The sequence below is a fragment of the Ammospiza nelsoni genome, chromosome 6, assembly GCF_027579445.1.
Source record: "Ammospiza nelsoni isolate bAmmNel1 chromosome 6, bAmmNel1.pri, whole genome shotgun sequence".
NCBI lineage: Eukaryota > Metazoa > Chordata > Aves > Passeriformes > Passerellidae > Ammospiza > Ammospiza nelsoni.
Genome location: NC_080638.1, coordinates 24,833,832 through 24,856,755, shown reverse-complemented (window position 1 = coordinate 24,856,755; position 22,924 = coordinate 24,833,832). Strand labels below are relative to the sequence as shown.

The window sequence follows — 22,924 nt, the reverse complement described above, 5'->3', positions numbered from 1 at the left end:
AGGCACATACATACAGCTTTGTCAATCCACTTGACAAGCCCAGCCCACCACAGCAAAGCTAAAGGTAATACCACTGTACCTGACTAGAAAGGGTGTGAGAAACCTCAAGGGCACCCACTCTGCATCCCTACCCAAAAAGAGCATGTGCTGATGTAGCTGCCAGGGCTGACCCAGAGCAGCCCTGAGCTGCTGGGAGGTGCCAGCTCCTGGTCTGCCTGCTGCAGCCCTGGCACAGCACTGGGATAACCCAGCCCATGGGGAAACAAGGCAGCTCCATCACAGGACATGCTGGACCTGCTCACCAAGGTGAGGACTTCAAAGGGCCGCAGTGGCACTCAGCATGTCAGGAGACAGTCACTCAGGAGGGAGAACTACCAGCAGCACCCCAGGGGGCTGCAACTGACCCTTCCGGATTAATCAGCACTGGATCTGCTCTTTATAGCCCTGGGCTGAGGGAAACTGGAGTGCATCAGCTTAGATGCCCTTAATCTGTCAAAATGACATTAACCTCCAAGAACAATTCAAAGAACTGGCAACCCAACTTGATAAATTTAAATGCTTTTTTTCTTTTTATTAACAATCATTTTACATTACAAGGATAATATGACAAAAGGAAAGTTCTTGTGTACATACCATGATATATCAACATAGCTCTATTCGTATCCAGTGTCCTAGGTCCTTTCACACAGGTACTATAAAGCATAGTCTGTAAAGTAATAACATTTTAATATCTCCAAAAGAGTGATATTAACATATTAATACATATATAGTAATAGACGTCTAGATATTTTTCTCTCATTTCATATGTGTGTGTGGTGGGTGAGTGGGTGGGTGAGAGATTGCTTGAAACAGTTCAGCAGGGCTGTGCTTGGATGTGGATACGGAGAGGTTTGAGACAAAACCTCATTTTCTGGAAGTAGAAATGCATTTTTGCTAACTGTCGGGTGAGTCTATGAGGATGCCATGACTGGCAGAAAACTCCGTACCCCTCCCGTAGCATTTGGGACATTACAGCATATGAGACGTGGTTCCCCGCGTAGCCCAGCGAGCTTATTCGACATGAGGTGCAGTGCATGGGAGCCCCTCGCCGGGCGGCAGCACCACCAGCAGGGCGGCTGGGAGGCGAGGCCGCGGGCTGGGCTGGCGCGGGTGTCAGTGGCTTCGGAAGGAGGGGGCTGGAGCGAGAAAACTGTCTCTGAGGTTTATGAGGAACAGGTGCTGAGAGCTCCCCGCCGCTGAGGGGCTGCGGCAGAGCGGGGAGCCGCCGCCGGGCAGGGGCGGCTGAGGTGGATTACCAGTTGTGTGGAGGAGAGAGGCCTGGGAGAGGGCACTGAGGTGTGTGACAGGGCCTGGGGACAGCTTGCACAGCATCTGCTCATGCAAAACCAGTGTAATGAACCATTCGGATGTCGGAATTACAACTCACCCTCCTCCCAACCAAAGTCAACAAACAAAACAAACGGCAAGGAGTGCAGTGGTTGCCAGGCCTGGTGTGGAGCTGCAAAGGCAAACCTCCATGCTTTCCCTCCAACCCTTGCGGGGAAACAGCTCGCTGACTGACCACCTGCTGTTGGACCGGCCAGAGGCACCTCTCAGATCCTCTCAGGTGTCAGCCAAAGGCTTCAGGATGCAGCAGGGCCAGAGTCCCACGTGTGGCTGAGTGAAGGGAGGGATGGAGGGATGAGAGAGCTGCCCATCCCACAGGCATCAGCAGATACTCAGGGAGGGCTGATCCACCCCCACCCCAGCACAGAAATGCTGGTCATGGGAAAGCAGGTGTCTCTTTGCAGGGGCAGGGTAAGAGGGCTGCGCCCTTTGGTGCTTCAGCCTGGCAAGGTCCGAACGCTGTGTCCTGGGGCCCAAAGGCACACGTGTGACAGTGACCATGTCTTCCATACAATCACATCATTCCCCTTCCTCCAGAAAGCCTCACTGGGCCCCTGGCCAGGCAGGCTGCTCACAGGCTGAGGAGCAGCTGTGAGACCTGAGGGAGCAGAGTGGCTCCAGCAGCAGAACAGCAGCCAGCCTGACCCAACAGAGCTGGGTGTGCCTTCCCAACTGGGATCGGGCACTCTTATCCCTATTCTGCTCCGACTTCACGATTCCTTCTCGTTTGCACTGTTCCAGCTCCATACACTATCCCTGCCAGCACCACCTGTGTGGCCGTAACCTTTCCTCTGCTCAAATCCGCCTCGGCTGTCCTGCTGCCTTTATCCCAGCGCCACAGCTGTGTCGCTGGCCGTCGCCTGCAAGTGCACCCACACTCTCGCTGGGGCCGCATGAGTGCTGGCCAGCGCAGGGTCTCCCTGGCAGAGTGCTGGCAACTGCTGAAGAATGCCAGGAGGAACTGCAAAAAGCCACGTTTCCTCAGCACCAGTGCCCGCAGTTGCCAACCGTGTCCATGCAGAGAGACAAAAGTGCATGTGAGGGTGGATATGTGTCTAAGTGTGAACACACAGGCTCCCAGCAAGAGGCTTTCTTGGGAGGACACTCAAGCATTTTCCCCTACCAAGACATTCCATTATTAAAAAAACCTTATTTATCACTTGGTTAACATGCCAGCAAGGAAACCCCTTGGCCTAAACACAGCCAAGCCCCTCTCCATAGAGTACTATACATGTAAGTGTAGGCCTCAGTGTATGGCTAAAACCATTCCATAGTCCAAAGTCTTCAGTGTTACGTGCCTTGTGCTAGAACACAGGGCCAGCCTTACACAAGGGTGGTTGAGTCTATCTCTATATTATATTTTTATATCTATTGAAAACATAGAAATATATAAATATATAGGATTTCATTTATAGATATATAAGCATGTGATTTTAATCTTTTGTACTGTGTGTATATGTACTGGGATGTGCGTATATACAATATATAGACCATATGCATATGTACTGTATACATACACTAGCTTACATGCACACACATCATACGTGTCTCCAAGGGAGACAGGAATTGCATAGGCATTACTGCATTGGATACAATGGCTGGGGGATTAACGTACCATTTCTCTGCTTTTAAGACCTCTTTTAACAGGGGTGAAAGGGGAATCTGCAAAAGCAGAGGCTGTTGCTGCTTATTTGCAAGCCAGCTGTCTAGGCACTGGTCAAACAAACAGCAATCCTCATGACCTAAGAAAGGAGGGGAACTCCAAAGACCCTGGGGGCCATCTGGTTGAGTTTGTGCTGTGAGAAAGAGATGGACTGAGCCTGAATCATGTCTGAACAATCATACCAGCAAGAGCGTCACCAGTACAGGGGACATGGGTGCAGTTGGCTCAAGACCCAAGGCAAACACCACACGAGGACCCTGCCCACTGTGTCCCCTCACAGCCCCTGTAACTTCCGTGTGCTTTTGCTGGCATGGGAAGAGCTTTGGTTTCCTGTGAGGATTATCCCTGCTGAGGTCGGTCTCGTGGCTGGAGGGCCTGGATCCCTGTGGACACAAGGTAAGCCCTGCAGAAGGACACGTCTAAATGTGCTTCACAGATTTCTGCTTCACAGCAGGGTAAAAGAGGCAAGGAGCCTGAGCAAAAAGTAGGGAAGGGAAATTGGCAACCAAAAATCCCATGGGCTAGAAATACACACCTGAGGGCTTGGAGAAGTGTGCATTATTCACAGTCAGATGCCATAGCTAAGATGCAGGGAAAGGAGACAAAAAAGAGCTCATTCAAGAAAAACTGAATCCTCTGTCTTTGTAGCCTAACCAGTTCAAGACACTGTGAGCAACACATTCAAAACAGCTCCTCTCGCTCTCTCAGCACAGCAGGAAAGGCATTGATTAAACTCGAGGCATGGCAAACTTGGAGCCACGGAGGCCTCCCTCAGCACCCTGCTAAGCCCTCCCCATTCCTGCTGCTGCCTCCTGGCCTCACTGCCACCAGGCTGGGCCCAGAAATACAGGCACAGAGTTGCACCTGGGAAAGGCTTGGGAGCCCTAGGAAGCCAGGGGTGCTCTGCATTGATATTCCTCCCTCCTCCCTATCTTGTCTATGCTGGTAGTCATGTTTCCATCCACAGACTATCCATGAAAGTAAGAGCTACAGATCTGAGATAGGCAGGTTAACCTGGAGAAAAAGCTTGCAAAGCACCTGCATTACCCTAGGACAAAGGCCAGGTTTTTTTTCTGATGTGTGGGTAACAGGGAATTGTGTTGGAGGAGCTGGGCTGGGCTGGCCTGGCCTGGCTGGGCTGGGCTGGGTTGGGCCAGCTGCTCTACCAAGCTCTTGTCTATCCTCATGACCAAGGTAAAGGGTCTCTGACCTTTCCTATCATGGGTAACCACAACATCCAGTGGCAGTAAATCACTGTTTGCAAGCAGTTATTTGCTAAAGGAACAAGTGCTCTGCCTGTGTCAGCTGGATGCCAGAGAATATCACCACATGCTGCACATTTCACTGCACCATTAGAAATAAAAGCTGCCAGTGAAAGGTGTCACTGATGAAAGCAGGATTTGCAAGTGAACCAAAGGGAAGGAGTGACAAATAGGAAGAATAATTTCTGAACAGGCAACTTTCAACTTGCCATTTCCTCCCCAGTAGCAAAAGTTAGGAGGCTTGGATCGAGAGTTGTAAACAGGCCTCTTGGGCTGCTCAACACAAGCCCTGGGGGAGCATTCCTCTCTCCAAAGGTGTCTGGAGACTGGAGACTGTCCCCAAATGTTCCTTCCCTCTATGTGGGCCAGGCACTTTGATGGGCCTCTATGCCAAGGAGCTTTTGCTGCTGCAAACAGAAAGGCAGGTAATTTTTCCTCTCTACCCACGAAGAGCTATGGAGTTCTATGGATTCTGTGACCTATGCTCACCTTGCCCATCTCCAGTCAGAAACTAAAGGAGCAGCAGTTTTTCTATCTTTTTACATCTCCTCAAGTTTAAAAAGGAAGGGAACCTGCCACCTCCCTAGTAGGTAGCAGCTCCAGAGCTTTGTGGCAGCACCCTGAGCAGAGCCAATTCAAACCATGCCTGGAGAGTTACGAGCCCCTTGTGTGGAGAGATCCCTACTTCATGGTCAGGCCAACAACCACCCAAGGCTGTACAGCTAGCAGGGGGTTTCCAGTTTAATTTTCACTGCTCTGGATGAATGGATCAACTTGATCATAAAATTTGTAAGAAAATACAGGAAAACATGAAAACAAAGCCATTTTTCATGCTTCCTGGGTGTGTCATATCAATGCCCCTGTGTTGCAACTGTGGGATGCCCTGACCTAGCTTGTGCCATTTCCATGAGGACCACAAGGAAGAGCACCCAGCGCCTGCACCCCTGGCGGCAGTTTGGCAGCAGCTGGGTGGCCCTGGTGCAGCTGCCCTCTCCTGCCCGAGCCAGCCTCAGGCTGCACGTGCTGTCAGAGGTAAGGCAAGGGGTAAGTGCTACAGAGGGTGCTGACCAGCCCTCACTGCTACATTCACAGCGTCCACTCTGCTCCCCTCGGACCATCTGACTGGAAGGCCCTGTTTTACAGCGAAGGGGCAGTGTCAGGACACAAGGACAGGCCACCACTCATGTTTTGGGTGGGCTCAGTCCCTCCTCAGTCCGACAGGGACAGAGGCAAACACTTCCAAAACCCTGACCAACACCAGCCTGGCTGTTCCTGTGTGGTCTGAAAGTTGAACCAGTCCATAGTGGCTTGGCTGCACACCTCTGCCAGTGCTGGCTGTGAAGTTCTGCTGAAGGCAAAGGGGTTAGCAGGAGGTGAGTGAGACCTAGGTAGAAGTGTGTGTTTTCCTGGGGAAGACAGTGCGTGAACCCTGGCAGTGAAAGTGACTCAGAGAGAGATCAGTTCCAAACATGCTACATCTCCATTGAAAACAAACAAAAAAGTTTAAAAAATAAAATAATATTATATATATATATATATATATATATATTTATATAAATGAAAAGCTATTAACTAGCAGCAACGGTTCTAGAGATATCTTAGCACCAAGACCAAGGGCAGGGGGGTAACAGGAGAAAGGAAAGGTTCAGTGTTGCTGATACCACCATCATGTTTCCAAACAACACAGCTTGGCACAAAGCTCATCCCTCTGGGAAGTGAGAACATGTTGGCTTGGACACCTTTTGGACAACATGTCTCACTCCCACAATGGTCTGGTCAGGTTGGTGCTGTCCATGCCACATCAGCAGGGCAAGGCACTAGCATCTGTGGAGTTTTTGCACCTTTTTTGTTTGTGTGGGGTTTTTTTGGTAGGTTGGGGGTTTTTTTGTGTTTTTTGTGTTTTTTTTTCTCTTTTCTAACCTGAAGTGATATTGTGTGGATGGAGCTTGTTTACTTCAAAAAAACAAAACAAAGAAGAGCCCCAAGCCCACAGAACAATCTCTTTGTGATGGAAGGTGCAAGTCCCCCAATTCACATTTCAGCTGGACTCTGCATTCCTTCAAGAAAGGAAGAAGTATTTTGCAGGAAGAAGCAGAGCATTCCTTCCTCCTGCTGTCATCAGTCTGCTGTGCTGTGGAACATGTTACCTTGGTCACAAGAGAGTAAGTGAACCTTTGTAGGACATCACACATGATTATAATCCAAGATAATCTTGCATTGATAGCTCCTGCCACCAAACTGCAGCAGGTTTTTCTTTCAGTCATTCCAAACAAAACAAAACAAAACAAAACAAAAGCCCCACAACAATCTAGGATTATAAAGACATGGTATAAATAATGTAAATTAGAATATAATTTTTCAGCCTTTGAATCTCCGCCCAGAGATGGCTCTCGACTCATTGGCTGTCTAGCTTCCACAGCAGCCCTGGTTTTGAATGAATAGTTGTATATATATATATATATTTATCTCATACAATATAAAAATATAAATGCAAAAATTTCCCCCTGCCTTCTCTATTTTGCTATTTTATAGTCTGCACATGACATCATGTTATAACATATGTATGATAGACTGGTACTACGGTTATCATAAAAGGAGCTGAAAGCCAAGTATTACTCTACAGCCCAAAGGTAGGGAGAACTGAGAAAGGGGCATCACAGTTTAGTGGAGGCATTTGTTTCTAAATCAGAATAAAAACCCAAAATAATGCCCCCAGCCCTCCTCTCCTGTCAATAGTTTTTTGAGTGAAAAAAGCTTCCACTCAGCTGAAGAGAACTGGGGGCAACAAAACACACGGGTTGCTCTGTCAGAAATTAGAAATCTGATGGTTGCCAACAAAAGGCTCAAATGGCTCAATAACTGGGCTGAACAATGGAAAGAGAGGCAGAGATTGAAACCAAGGGGAAAACAAACAAACAAACAAACAACCCCAAAATGAAACAAAACAAAACAAAAAACAACCCAGCAAACTGGCAACACACATACAAAGGAAACTGCTGGGAGGATGAGGCTGACAAAGACCCGTTGTCTAGCTTATAGGTTGTTAGGTTTGAACATGTAGAGTATGGCCCCAGCACATGCTTCTAAAGAATGAAATGTTGCCACCTACATTGCAGCTGCCATGGTTGGAGACACCAGTAAATGTCTAAACATTGTCTCAATCTTTAAAATTCTGCTTAGCTTCTATCAGACGCACATCGTCTTAAATTTTCAGTGTGGGTTTTTCCTTAATATAGATAATATATATATTTTATATAATATATCAAAGTTTAGAGTATAGATTAAAAAAATTATCTGATCTGAGGCATTCCTTCCTAAATATCAGGGTAAAACTCAGAGCCGTGGTCCATGCTCTGCAACATCGGCTTCTGGTCAAGAGATGACATCCTGCTCAGCATTTCGGCCGAGAGCGCGTAACTGTTGCCTGACTTCTCCTCGAACCAGCTATCGAGAGCCCTTTTGCAATCGAAGTTGGCAATGGGCGGCCCGTTAACAGCAATCGTCAACAGGTCACTGAGCTGCTCCAGCGTCAGCCGGGAGCGGTTGTTCTTGCGCACTCTCTGCAGGGCGGTGCGCCCCTTCTCACAGCAGGCTGAAGAGGTGGGAAGGACTTTGAGGATCTGAACTATTTTATTTAGGAGGGGAAATCTCTGTTTGTATTTACAAATGTGACTGAGCAAATCTTTAAAACCATTTTTGGTATAATAATCCACCTTGAGTTCCCGCCACTCCATCAGCAGACTCCCTCGAGTGTCCATCCCTTCTCGGCAAACTTCTCTGGAAAATGATGGGACTGTCTCCAGGTGTTCAAATATTTGTACCATATCCTCCTTCCCATAGCTCATGAGCTCATCAGTGCTTCTGGGCCAAGCTGCAAGGTCAAATACCTGACAGGCCTTCACAAATGTCCGGCTGCGGGAATCAAACCTTTGGGCTAGGATCACCTGGGTCTTCTGGCAGATCTTTTCTCTGATCGACTGGAATTTGGCTTCAGCCACCCGTAGATTTTTCACAGCAATGCCATTAAAGCTTTCACGGAAGTTTTCCTCAAACTCCTGCAAGTACTCCCCAGGGGAGTCTGCTAGCCGGCTGATCTCCTGGATGGCCTCCTCTATTTTATCATCCACCTGTGACACAAGAAGGTACTCCCCTTGGAAGACATAGGCAAGGCGTGAAAGCACAGCGATCACATCCAGCAGGAAGTAGATGAGCTTAATCGACTGGTAGTCCATCAGGAACTGCAGGAGGGCCAAGGCAATGGCAGAAGCATCTGCCCTTTGGGTTTGGCCACTGACATCTTTGAGATGGGCCACAACCTCAAGGTAATCCTTAATGAGAGCGTTGAGCACGTTCTGCTCCCCAATGATCCACTTCACTGCTCGAATGTCCCCCAGGAACTCAGTCTCCTCACACAGAGTGGCAGCAGTGACCCTTAACTCGCACATGAGTCGGGGAGAATAACGATAGAAACTGAGCAGTTGCTTCAAATTGTTTTCTAGCTCCTCCAGACATGGTAGTTCCTTCCCACTAATGGCATCCAAAATTTCCAAGTGGGGCCTATGCACCATAAAGGGAAGACAGAGAAGCCAGGGCAAGGTCTTTCTGATTGTCATGAACAAGTTGGCTCTCAGGCTGGCGGTAATGTTAGCACCATCAACTCCCAAGCCGATAGTTGGCTTCTCATCCTGCAATCGTATTCCCAGGCTGGAAAAAGCCCGATCTAATGCTTGAAGGTAACTGTCTGTTGTAGAAAAGCCGAGCTCCTGAAGAGACAGGAATTCAGTTGCTGGAGGCCCATCGCTGCTGGTGTACTGCACATAGACTGCAACTGTATCTGCAAGCAAGTCATCGCTCTGCCCATCCAGAATGATGCTGAGGAAGGGAGACTGCCGAATGCGCTCAACCAGGTCCTCTCGGAGAGCGCGGGCAATATGGTGAATTAAGATCTGGCAGTCTCCCTCATTCATGTACTGATCCACCACCTTGAGTTCACACTTTCTCAGTAGTTCTGCCAGAGGCCGAAAGTCGTAGTAGGGCCTGCCCTCCAGGGCCAGGTGGTAGGCTGTGTTGAAGAGCAGGGTCATATTTCGGCACATCTCTTCTGTCTTCTCTGGGTGCATCCTGAGCTTGTAAAGCTGCAGGCACTTCTTGTGGAGGTTGCTCTGGCTGTGAAGCTTTATCGTGTGTATCTTGAACTGCTTAGAGCCAATGATGAAGGCTGAAGTCCGAGAAGATTGCACTGTGTACTGCCTACAGACATGGCACCACATCTCATTCAGTGTCGGGGAGTACCGCAGAAACCAAAACTTTTTAAGCCACTCTTGCTTGAACCGCCGTATCCTCCGTCCTGTTGCAGAAGACATCTTAGAAGGCTCATCTGTAGCAGCAATCATATCATTGGAAACTGATTCATCAGCAGAATCCACCTCTTGGTCATCATCCTCCATGATGGTGGGAACTGAGATGATACTTTCTGAAGCTGTAACAAAAAAAGGAAAAAAAGGAAAAAATATGGTATTTACAAAGTTGCTGAGCTAGAGAAGCATCCTATTGGTGACAGTAAGAGCACTGCCCAAAGAGCTGGCCACAACGTCTCTTCTCCTTCCCACAATACATTATAGATAGAATTTTAATAATGACTTTGAAAGGAAAAGAAATCAATATCTCTGCATAAGAACTTTGTCTCCAACATGCCACAATGAACAGCAAAAAAGGACACTAGATCCTGGCCACTTGAACAATACACTGTGTGACCCAAATATTCCTTTTACTGAAGGCTCCTGGCTGCTTGACAGCATGTTCCTGGAGGAAATTAAATGTATCTTCAAAAAGGCAAACGTGGTTGTGTTAAGGCAGTGGAGGAAACAAAGAATGATTTCCAACAAGGGACACAGCAGGACATAATTTCATACACAAAGAGAGCACATTTCAGCAATACAACAGAGTCATTCATACTTTCTTGGTAGCATATGAGGCATTGTGGAAGGTCTTCCGCTGAAAGAGAATGCATCAAAAATACAAACAAACTGTCTGCAATGGAATGTCTTTTTTATTGGCAGTGCATTATCAATTACAATGGCAACAAATAGAGCAAATTGTCATACAGAGTCTTTCCCAAACAGTTTTCCACTGTACCCACAGCATCAGCTCCTGGCCCACCCAGTCACAAAACCTGACAAAGAACCTTCCATAGAACCACAGGTTCACCTGAATACTCAGAGCAAAATGATTTAGATGGGTACACAGCACACAGGCATCTCACTACTCTCCTTAGGCAGGGTTTGGAGAATGCTCTAACTCGGCAAGGCTTACCTGTGGGGTCTGAGAACTCTTGGAGCTCGGGTACCTGGGGCGGTAACACGGGTGCCTCGGGTAACTTCCCAGATCTCAGCATGTCTAACTCAGCCTGCAGCTCCCGGATTTTCTTCTTCAGCCGGATGCAGTTGGGGCAGAAGGACGTGGTGGGGATTTCATGGGAATTGCCTTGTGCAGAGGCCAGTGACAGCTCAGTGGGGCTGTCTGCTTTAAGTGACAGGGGCTCTTCTTCCTCGTCTTCAAGGATGCTCATCTCCTTGGCTGAGATAAAAGAGGAACTGTGAGGGACCCTCCATTCGCTCTCCCTTTTGTTTCTGCTGAGGCTCAGGGAGCCGTGCTGCATGGCACTGCCACACTGCTCAAAGATGTCTTCAGCCTGGTATTTAGATGCTCTTCTGAGGGGAAGTGGTGTACTTGTTGTTAACTGGTTGTCTTCAAACTTGGCAGACTCCAAAGAAGCCTCCAAGACATCTTTGAAGATGAGGTCAATTTTTTTTTTCTTTGTTTGGGAGTGGGATTCCCCTTCGTCACAGCTGCGCTTGTAGGGGCTCTTCCCCTGCTTTAAGGTAGTGAACTGGAGTGCTCCTCTTGTATCCTCTTGGTTTTCTACATTCTTTTCTGAGTTTTCATTCTGTAACATTTTGTCTCCTAGAATGGAAAATGAGGGGTGGGGATTATCACTGGGAACAGAGCAACATCCCTCAAGCTAAAACTCAAGCAAAAAAGAACAAAAAGGCAGACTGAATCCCTGCAGGTCTGCATATTATGTTACAAGCCAGGGAACTGACACAACTCAGTGGAAATTGAGGCTTGCAAGAGGAGAAGCCCCACTAATGGGCATGTCTGCAAAAACAGAGACAGTCCTGGGTAACCACAGCAGAGTAGAACCCACACACTTCAGAGAAGAGAAACTACAGGCAGCTTGTTTAACCTAAAGGTATAACCAACCTGCGTTGGAAGAGGACTATGAGGTGAATGACTGATCATAGTGGAAACTATACCCAGAGCCTAAGTGCTATTTTGGCTGGCTGGAAGTCCTGTGCCTGTTTTGACTTGGTAAAAGGTATCAAGCGTACAGCAGTGCAGCGAGAGATTTACACCATTTCATGACAACCCCAGTGTCTGTGCACGCCATGGCACAAAGTTTGCAAGCCCCTTTACTCTTGTTCAGTTTGGAGGCTGCTCCAGAAATGCAAAAGTAAAGGAGTAAAAACAACTTGCACACTTAAAACCTAAGGTACACATTGCCAACTGAGCTACAACAGGTGAATGCCCTCCAAGGATGGGACATCTAGCTTGTCCTGGTGGAGTCTGAGAGCATGACCATTCAGTAATTGAAAAAAAAAAATCAAAAGTAACCTCATATAAATTATTAATTGCTTATAATAAAGGGAATAGCCAGATTTCCTTACCTGGAAATTCAAAAGACGATACGTTTGGCTCAATTTCCATCACTCTTCTATCTTGTAAATAACTTCAAGCATTGATGGCTTCCCAAACAAGACGCTGCTTTATGCTGATTTTTGATTTTGTTTGCTTAAAGTGTATTCATGCTTTCATAAGAGTTATGGAGCAAAAGCTACCATTCCCTCTCTAAGGAGAGCAATGCTAAGAATGCAGAAAAGATGCAAGACTCGAAACAGAGTAAGGCACTGTAAAAAGGGCTGGCCTGAATGGATGGGATTTTGCACTGGGTTTGGATGCTGGCTGGGAAACCCAGACACTTCTTTAGGGAATCCATAACAACAGATCTCATTTTCAACACATTGATGAGAATTTCTATGGACAAAGCTTTTACTCTCTCTCTTAGTATTTCCCCTGTTATGGACCACAGCAACTATTGTGAGAGGTAGTGATTTAGAGAACCGGTTCTTCTTTCTTGGTGATTTTGTCCCCCAGCCAGGTGAGTGCTCCAGCCCTATTGAAAAGCTAGAAATCACAAGATGATCCCTCATATTACTGGTCTCAACTCCAATGATGAGGCAGCTCAGAAACAATCAGCAGAAGCAAAACCCAGGAACCATGTTATTTTTCTGTGAGTTCGTAAAGTGTGCCACTTCCTTTGACAGACTCATCTGCAGGGATTTGAAATCTTTTAAATAGAAAGTGACTCAGCAGATTTTTGTGCTGCTTTCTGACCACTTCCCAGTGCCCTCCCAGTGGAGGCTTTGATGTCTCTTGCAAGTCTAGCAATGGCCCAGGTGATGCTCCATTTTAACATCTCTGTGCCCCTTCTGTGAATGCAGGCTGAGCCCAGCTTGCAGCAGGATGAGCTCACCAAGATGTCAGGGGGTTTCTGGAATGGTCTCTGTAGCCACATGAGTCTCTACCTGAAGGTGCATTAGGCTGTGGCAGGTTCTGGAGAGTCCTGAGGCAGATCTTCACCACACTTGTAGCACAGAGCAGGCTGTGAGTTACTGTTTCAGCTCCCACAAACCATGACACCATGACAATCCAGGACTAAAGGCATGTCTGCATGACAGGGCAATAGCTCGTAGCCTTGGTGGCCCTGTAGAGCAGCTGCTTCAAGGGCACAGACTGTCTCTTGCTGTACTTTCAGAAAGCACTAGGCCATCTGGATACTAATGTGTGCATGTTACAGCAGCAAAATCACTGCAGCCTGTACCTAATCACTCACTGGTGTTCATTAACATAAAAAAGCAAATTCATACCAATGTTAATTCAGAAGTGGGAATTACCCAAGTACAGCCACCACGATGTAACACTGCAAGTGCATAACAACCCTAAGGTGATAGAGATAACCAGCTTTTTCAGGACAACTTGTCCACCCCATGACTGAAGAGGAGACACCTTTTACCAAGTCAAGGCAGCAACAGCAGCTGTGTAATAATATACTCAGGAATGATAATTACAAATTATATTTAGTGTGGCTGCCCCTCTGAGGCCCTGCCATTCTGCATCTAGCCTGGAAAGAAATGTTCCTAATTAACTTCAGGTATCAGCACTGTACAGATGAACAGATGCATTAAGAATTTTTGCTTTCCTCTAAAGCTTCCTGTATTGCTGACAATACATGGGCCCAAAGAATTGCTGGGTTTGATTCAACATTGCTACTTTTTAGACAAGATAACAATTTTTATCCAAGGAAGAATCAGTCTGACAAGTACAAAGCCTCCTGTACGTTGTACACACATTCTAAGGTTGTGAGACTAAGGAGCTGATGTCGCGCTGATCCCAAATTATCTTTCTGAAGAAAGAGGAGATAAATTAAACGAGGAAAATGGACATACAAACACACCAAGGAAATCTCATTCATATGGACAGAAAACCAGCCACAGCTCCCTCAAACAGGGGCTGCTCACAGGAGCCAGAGAGAGCAGCATGTTCAGAGGAAAAACCTAACTCTGTCTTGTAGGATCATCAGCTTGGCAATCTTCGGGCCAAAAAGTCTTGTGACAGGGGTGCTCTGTGATCCCTGGGCATTGCATCAGGCCCTTCCAGCACACACACACACAGCATGGCACAACACAACACACGACGTGACACATCACAGCACAAATCTTTCTTTCATGATCTCCATGACTGTGGGTATCTTACTCTTCTTGTACACCCATCCATCTGTGCCAGACAGAGCTGGGGGCTCTCACCCGGAGGTGCTCTGCTTCTAGAAATGCAGTTCTCCTCACACAGCCTCTGCAAAACCTACTTCACCCACCACACTTGGCCCAGCTGTGGGGCAGCCTGAGGAGACCAGGAGAGAGGATGGAAAGGGAAGGGACTCACCACTTGTGCAATTTCTGTTCATGGTTTCCTGGGACATACTGTGCAACCGCTTCATGTAATCCTCACTGTACCAGACCCGCAGCTTCTCCCCAGGGTGGATGTCACGACAGGCACGGAAGTAAATCCTCTCGCTGTGCTGGAAGGCCATCAGGTTCTGCTCCCTCTCCTCCCGGGAGATGATGACATACCTGAGGGCAAGGGGACAAGGCAGGTGTGAAGCACAAACTTCTCTCCTGTGCCCCCCCTTGCATCAGAATGACAACCATGAAGAAGCCAGAATGACCTCTGGAGAGAGAACATCAACACAGCCAGGCTGGAAAGCATGGAGTTATAAGCAATGGTGTGCAAACGAGCATGGACACCCAGGGAACACTAAGCCAGTGGGGCTGTTTTTTGCTGGGGAAGGGATGACACAAATGCACATCCAGTCTGAAGGGATGTCTGCCAGCAAGGGTGACAGACTACCAGTCAGAAATATCTTTGCCTAGTGATGGAAACAAGGACTTCTGGACTCCTATCATCACTTCACGTCCCAGGGCTCCCTCCCTCGTTCTCAGGAATACCTGGAATACAGAAAGGTTCCTCTGCCTGCCTGCTTCCCAAAAACACTGCCTTCCTTTTTTGGTTGGTAACAGATTTGCTTGCTTCTGTCCTTTCAGGCAAGCAGAATTAAGATTCTAAGGACAGAAACATGGATACCTAATGGGCATGGGAGTATGTGCTGGTTGTCCAAGGACATACCAGTATTTGAAGGTTTTGCACTTCAGAGTTCAGCCGGGTGCGACAAAAAATACCAATTCAGCTCTGCAAGTGGAAACCCCAACACCACATTGTGGGGATCTCCTGGCAGTGCTAACAAAAAGATCACTTCCAGGGCATGGGATTTATTTTCCTGATTTAAAACAGCTTCATGTCAGCTCAGCAGAAATGTATTTATTCCTACTCCAAGCAACTGGCCCTCTGTGCAATTTGCTAAGACAACGATCTATCACTAAGGTCATATTACTTGCTCTCACACTCCTCATATTCCTGCTAGAGGACATGAAAAAGGCTTGGTAATACGGGTTCCAGTTGCCACCAGCATGAGCTCACAACAGCTACCCAGGAAAGAGGCCCCATCACAGCATGTGTAGACCCCAAATCAGACATGAACAGCTCATAGCTAAAACTTATTTTTCTCTTATGCTATTTGCCTCTGTTGCTCAGCACACCCTGCTGCAGCAACCTCACCAAAGGCAAGGAGCCTGCAGGGGAGCATATGGCTCCTCTGACATCTGCTGCAATTAGTCCTTGCCTAAGTTCCCTAATGTATATACAGGTATTTCTTTGGCTTAAGAAATCTGTCAAATGTTTTGAATATTCTACCTTCTCTAGCCATGTCAATGCATAGATAAAGACACAAGTCCACCTGCACGTGATCCCACTAACCCACACATATAAGGTCACAAACTTGGTGAAACTTCCCACAAAACACAGAAAAGAAGTCTGCAGTGGCAGTGTCTCAGACTGCCCGAGGCTCTGGTTTTAATGTTAAGAAACTGTGCATGTGCCTGCAAGCAGTTGTATTTTTCCTAATGTCTGCTACCCAGGATTCTTTGCCATCTTCAGTAATTATTTAAACAGCAGACTGGTACTGCCAACATTGGCTTTTCTTAACCTTTATTTACTTCTGATCACAAAACAAAGGAACTTGTTTGTGTATTTGAGAAGGAAGAGAGACCTGGACCAGTGGGGTGGGAAGGAGGTCCTGCAACAGCACACAGCTGTCAGGCTATTGCTTTTGTGTGTTAGCTATCACTATTCAAAAGGTGTATGCATGCCTTCAGCCAGCCATGAGATCCACAACCCTTGAGACTGACCAGTGTGCTGATGCCTTGCAGCACAGGAGATCCTAGAGGATGCTCTCTCCAGTCCAAGCAAAATGTTAGGATGCTTCCTAGCACCAGCTAAGGAGAGACCCTGCTTTGCATCCCACCATCCACAACACATCAGGCTGCCCCTGTGAAGATTTACTAACCTGAAGTCACTCAGAGATCCTTAATATAACATACATGACCTTTACATCCACAGCCAGTGGCACCAAGGAATTCAAGCAGCAGTGGCAGTATGGTATAGTGCATTTTCAGTAAACTGTATTTGACAGTGAGATGTAGAAAATACTTTGAATGGGAAGTTAACTATTCCCACCAGGGCTCATTTTTATTATGAAGTATTTTGTTAAGCATGAGCTTTTCTGTTCACTGTTCTCCTTCTGCTTCTACAGCCCTCCATGTTTCTGCCGGAGTATCCTTCAGTTCTGCTGCCCGCATCCTGTGACTCTGGCCACCTGCTGGAGCAACAAGGGGCTGGGAGGAGAGTGCAGGCAGGAGGGCATGAGCTGCAGCGCTGCTGCAACACTGCAGCAAGTGCTGCCTGGCTGCTCATCCAGCCTCCTGCAGCCACTGGCACAGCCACTCTCATCAGAAGCCCCCAACAGAGATTTCTGGGATAATCCAGTCACAAACACGTCTTTTCTCAACTGCACCCAGCTAGCAAGTGGTTTACACTCCTAGTGAGGAAGCTTTCCATCTGTGATACTTCCCTGAGGTAAGGTAAATGGGATGAGATCATTCACACAGAAGACACAGTTTTGAATCAGTGCTGCCCAGCCCCAGGCTCCAGTTTCTCCAGAGGCACAAAAGACACAGGTTACAAAGGACTGCATAAACCCTACATTCCAGCTGTTGGTCTGAGACACTTAGTGCCACCACCGCACACCACAGCTAAGAGGCAGATACTTTCCATGGATGGAGAAAATCATTCCACAAAAGTGCAGCCAGCTTGGTGACCCAGGGGCACAAACCACCTGCTGAGGAGAGACTGCATGATCAGCCTTCACTGACATACATCCCAAGGCCAAAGTGCTCACACCCTGAAAAACCCAGCCCTTCCTGCAAAGGCTGCACAGTGTCCAGTCCCCTTCCCAATGCCAAATACTCCATTTGGATTGAAGCAAGGAGGCTACCTTGGTTTGGACAGCCAGGACAGGCATGGTTAGGCTGACCCAAGCACTGCATACTGATGGGCAAGGCCCTGCTTGCAGAGCAGGTTTCCCAAGGGAGAATCCTGTGATCCTGAGAGGAGGAGCAGTCATACTGCTCCTTCAGCAGACCCAGACATCCTCAGCTGCACCTGGTCCTGCAGAGAGGCATTGCCACCAGTCACAAATCCATCATTTCATGTCCTGGCTAGTCCTTGGGACAGGCCAGCCTCCAGAATACCACAGTTCCTGACCAGGCTACTCAGGACCAAACATAGCACCAATGGAGACTACTTCTGACCCACCTGCAGCTATTGGGGCTGGCATCACCCCCACAGCTGTCAGAGGCACAGCTCCTTGCTCTGTAGGACCACCTTTCCCACAGGCTCTCTAGATAGCAGCAAATAAAAATCATTGTTTCATTTTTACTAAGGCCCAGCCCACTCAGGACACCAAATTCCCAAGTTCTGGGATGGGAAGTAAGCACACCCAGAAAAAAAGTCAAGTTATTTTTCTGCAGCTGGGATCATTCCTCCCCAGGAGGGAACAGAGCCTCTGGTGAGGATCCAAAGAGACGGTGAGGATGGAGGAGACCTCTGCAGCTGGAGGAAGGCTCAGGCTTCTCCCCTTTTCCTCACCACTATTGCCCTGGACTTGCCTCATGGCTTTCTGCTGCCACTCCATAGCCACTGGCCTTTCCCAAACCGACTCTGGGCACAGAGCCGGGGCAGGAGATCCCATGCAAGACAGCAGCCACCAGCCCAGCTGATGCCATGGGATGCCATACCTGTAAACCCTGCCTCCGTGCTCTGATGCCAAGTGTCTCCAGGAGAGCCACACCTGTGACAGGCTAGTTACCAGCTCAGGCAAAAATTGTGGAGAGAAACAAACGACTCAACAGCAGCTGTGTTAAAAGTGTTATATATTTATTGCATTCTTAATAAAAATACTTTTAAAGAGAGAATTTTTTCAGCATGTACAAGACATGGAGATACGAGGGTTGAGCACAGTAGTTTGCTTTGACACAGACACTTACTTCAATAGCCAGTTAACATGACAGGTGCAGGAAGAAGTATCCTTTGCGAGCCAGTACAGAAAAGCCACTCCACCGAGGGGTGTACACAGGGCAGGAGACATGTCCCCAGATCTGGCCAATCTGTAATAGTCCACAGAGGAAACTAGGGGAGACATCAGGCAGTTTATAGTAAAAAGTCCTTTCTCCTGACCAGTACCCAGCCTTTGGGGATTTGCGTTAAGGGCTGTGCATCCTGCACCAGGATGCTCTCTGTAAATACATCTGTGTGGTCAAACTGATGGCAGTAATAATGTTAACTCCCTCCAGTGCCCAGCACCTGCAGAAGTCTCCTTTGCAGACCTGAGGGTTCCCACAAGTGATCCCCCTGGATAACATCAAAGGAGCTAATCTTACCGCTATACCCATGGGAGAGCATCAGTAGGGACCAAATATTATAAAAATATAAAATACTAATATTAATATATAGCAGCAGCACTATATTGACTCAGAAAGCCTTTAAAACATATCACCCTTTCAGCTCTCACTGATTCATAAATTAGATCCACTTCTGTCAGATTTCCCAACCTGCCCTTCATCGGAAGAGAGGCCGTGACTTTTGCAAAATACGAATGTTTCAAAAGAAGTAAAAGGACATCCTCAGTGGAAGGTGAGCAAGTTCTGCCCTGGTCTGGCACCAGCACTAAAGGGAATGTCATCTGCATGAAACCAGTTGGGTCATTCCTCAGGAATGAGGTTTTTTTCCTTGCCAGACCACTACTTCCTTGAGCAATCTTTTATTGCACCACTAAAAATAAATTACTTGAATTAGAATTATGGAACATCTTAAAAAAACCCCAAAAAACAAAAAAGGAAAAGCATACAATGGACATTTCAGGAAAGAAGCTAGTGCACTATACTTTGAAAGGAGGCCAGACAGGCTAAAGATGGCCCTTGAAGATCACACAAAACGAGCCATCCTTCTGCTACACCGCGCTGCCTATGTTGAATTCCACAGAAGTTTCCGTAACTTTTTTGCCAAGTCTGTAGCCCACCCATGGCATGATGATGCACACTCATTTTAACTGAAATAGTGTCCTGCAACCAACCTCCAAATACAGTAGAAGAGCCTGGAGAGCACGGTGTGCTGTGTGTTTAACACCTTGACCCTTTTCCCTGCTGAAGCTTATCAGGATAATGGTCTGGGTTTTTCCAGACATCGGGGCAGCATGCTAGATGCAGAGGTGAAAATTAAGGAGAAAACGGACATATTATAAAAGAGCTGCCACATACATGATCACCACCTGAAGTGACACTATTAAAGCCTAGTTCCAGAATCAGTGTTTTACATGGGAACCTCACACAACTCTAGAGCAATTCAAATAACATAGTTCTTTCTTGCATGCATATGGGAAAAAAAGCAGTATAAAATCAAGATGTTTAAGATTTTAACCTATGTAGCTGTGAATTTAGACTGTAAACTCTTCATGACTGGAAAACACAGTACAGACCCCACCCTAAATAAAACTAATTGCAAAGTAGCTGTACTGAATCTGACAGAATTACAGTAAAACAAAATCAAACTGCATTGATGTAAGTAGCAGGCCCTACATATTTTCTGGTTTCTGTTCAGTCTCCCACATTTTGAAGAGGTGAGGTCATTCAAAACTGAAGATTTGACAACATTCAAGAAAATAAGATGATACAATTATATTTAAAATATATTTAAATGTTGTCATATGATGAAATAATTGTATTTTAACTGCAATTGTGAAAGGTAGGGGTTTCAGACTGGAAAAAACAAAAGTTGAACTCTTTAACACGAGTGCATGTGGCACTGCAGGATCCTTGCAAAGGCCTACGCCTTTGCAACCCTTTTCAGCAGTCTAAAACCCCATGGTGCTCAGATCTGTCCTCAGAATCATGCCTTCTTCCCTTCCCTGCACAAGCTCTGCTTTTACACTCCTCTTCCCAAAGCTGTGTATTAGTCACAGTAAGCCCCAGACAGCCCACTATTGCTGAATGAAAGACAAAAGCAATGATCAATAAGAGCTTTTATCGCCATAAGTCTGTATTTCTGCACATACTGCATATATTAATATTGAGGAAGATAATGGAAATGCAGTAGTAGGATAAATTTGTGAGTTGATTACAAAGGGATCTCTGTAGCATGCTGTTTCAGTAAAAAATATTTCACAGGCATGGGAAGATATCCAGATAATGACTTCTATTGCATCTCTTAGTTTATACAGCATTTAAAGCATGGGGAAGACAGTGAAAACTCTTAATCTCTATGAACCCAAAGATGTCCTACATTCCAAGCTCTATAGTACCTGAGATTCCTCTTTGCCATTGCAGAGGGCCAGTCCTACAATTAGCTGCCATATTCATACTGCTCTGTTAGCCAGCAGGGGGGATGGATGGCTCGGGTCAGCTGTTGACCCTCTCCACAGAATACTGATACACATGGGAAGCCATGTGAACATGCGGCAGCTCAGGAAGGGGCATCCTTCTTTACTTTACGTGAAACAGACTAAAAATGATGTTTTCTTTTTCGTGACCTGGTGGCCCGTGCAGGAGTGAGTTTTAGAGTGTTTTGGTTAGACTCTGCACTGGGCCTGGAGGGCTGTTTAGAGCAAGCTGCTTGCAGAGAGGACCCTGGCATGGCACTAGGATCTCGTATCCTCTGGAAAGCACGGACCCCATCACGTATTTCTGTCAGTGTCTGACACATCTGGCCGACCTGGCTGGTGAGGTCAGCCACACTCTGGCTGACAGCATGCATGCTATGTGCCATGTCCCTGTGAATGGCCACCAGCTCCTGGCAGAACTGCCTGAACAGGTCTGTTTGCTGTGCATGGGAATGGAGAAGCTGGCGGTCGAAGCTGGCGAGGGGCGGGCTCCTTGTGCGGGGGTGTGGGGGTCTGCAGGCCGAGGTGGCGCGTGGGGATGGACAGCGCAGGTCCTGCCTTTGGCTGGCAGCTTCCGAGGGCTCTGATGAGGAAGAGGAGCGAAGGAAGGAGGGCCTGGAGAACAGACTGACACCTGCACCAGCCCTCGGCAGCGAAGAGAAGCGGTGTTCCTGAGAAGTGCCTGGCATCCCTTCATCTTCATCAGCTTAAACAGAAGAGGAATCATGAATTATTAATGTGAAATCCCTCTCAACACAGGCTTCTGTTTCAAGATATCTCAATGAACATGGAAAAAGGGCTTTCCCCTCCCCCCAGCCTGCCAGTTCAGACAAGCCTGTAGCTTCTGATGCATAACTCAACATGCCATGTTAGCATCTGACAAGCTTAGCCATGAGAAACCTGAGAGCAGGTGAACCCAAGCTATTGTGGTATTCTGTACAGCGCACTGTTCATTACTAGAATATGAATCCATTTCAGACAGTAGCAATGATTTCTCTTCCCCAAACCCATAGGTAGCTAGCACAAATATTCTGGAGGGACACAGACTTCACATGTAAAAATCCTGCTCCCTCATCACTTCTTACATCCTATGCACTAAGAAGACTGTAGATGTTGTATTTGCTTCTCTCAAAGCGTGTTCTGCAAAGCCACTACGTGACTTGGCATCACTAAGACAATGAGGTAACCAGACAAAGCACTTTCTATGTTTATCAGGCAAATACACTTGATACAAAATCAAAACTAAAGCAAAATGCCACAGGAAAACTATAATCAGTCTGATAAATATCTAGTGATGTGCCAGTTCACAGGTACAGGCATGTGAAGAGTAAGAAGAGACAAGGTTTCACCTGGTGCAGCTGCCCACTATTTCCTTGTATAACCTGTATTCTTTTTACCCCTGAAATAGTGCAACTGGCTTCCAAGATAGATGCAAAGAATGACCAAGTCCCACCTTGTCAGTTCTGGAAGATTTTGTTCTTGCTTTCCCACTAACAATTTCAGATATAGGATCAGACCTAGTGTGGTAGGACAGCGCCAACCATGAGGTGTCAGTGGACTCACTTCCAAAGAAGCTATCATCTCCTTCTCTTCTTTGTATCCCTAAAAGCTCACAAAGAAGAAGCCGCACCGCCACAAAAGCAAACTGTGTACAAAACTATGGAAAGGACCTGCACAAAGCAGCTTGTGGTTTAGCACTGGAAGGTGTCTGAGAATTGTGGTGTAAGAAGATTAACTTCAAAAGCAGGGCCAGCAGTTTCTTTAGAACCAGTGAAGAAGGAGTCATTATTGTCTACCTTTTTCACAGTGTTCATGCTGATCCTTCAGACCACTACTGAGAAATCATTAGTGGCCCAGCCTCAGCAATGAACACCAGTGATCACTGAGACCCCCAAAGCTCTCTTGGAAGTGATCCATTGGGAACAGGCAGATGTCTTTCAGTTTGGTAGCATTGCTGTTTTATCAGGGTGAAGATATTCCAATCCTTTACAAGTACTTTTTCCGCAGACTGGAGGCAGTCATACTCCAACTACAGATTCTCCCTCACTTGCAGGATTAATTAATACTTATAATCTATTATGTACTCTTAGATGACAGTATGGAAAAGAACTA

General features: G+C 47.0%; 1 protein-coding gene across 3 annotated transcripts in view; it reads right to left on the bottom strand.

The window, feature by feature from the left end:
* Positions 1-546: 546 nt before the first annotated feature.
* PRDM11 (PR/SET domain 11) overlaps positions 547-22,924 on the bottom strand; it is a 48,317-nt gene continuing 25,939 nt past the window's right edge. For 2 of the 3 annotated variants that reach the window (XM_059473893.1, XM_059473894.1), the window contains 3 exons: positions 14,371-14,558; positions 10,624-11,274; positions 547-9,790 (listed from right to left, as the gene is read on the bottom strand). In XM_059473893.1, coding sequence (XP_059329876.1) covers positions 7,626-9,790; positions 10,624-11,274; positions 14,371-14,558 — 3,004 coding nt within the window. In that variant the 3' untranslated portion in view covers positions 547-7,625. Of the gene's footprint in view, positions 9,791-10,623; positions 11,275-14,370; positions 14,559-18,294; positions 21,519-22,924 lie in introns of those variants that run through there. The other variant, XM_059473895.1, reaches the window with a different exon arrangement.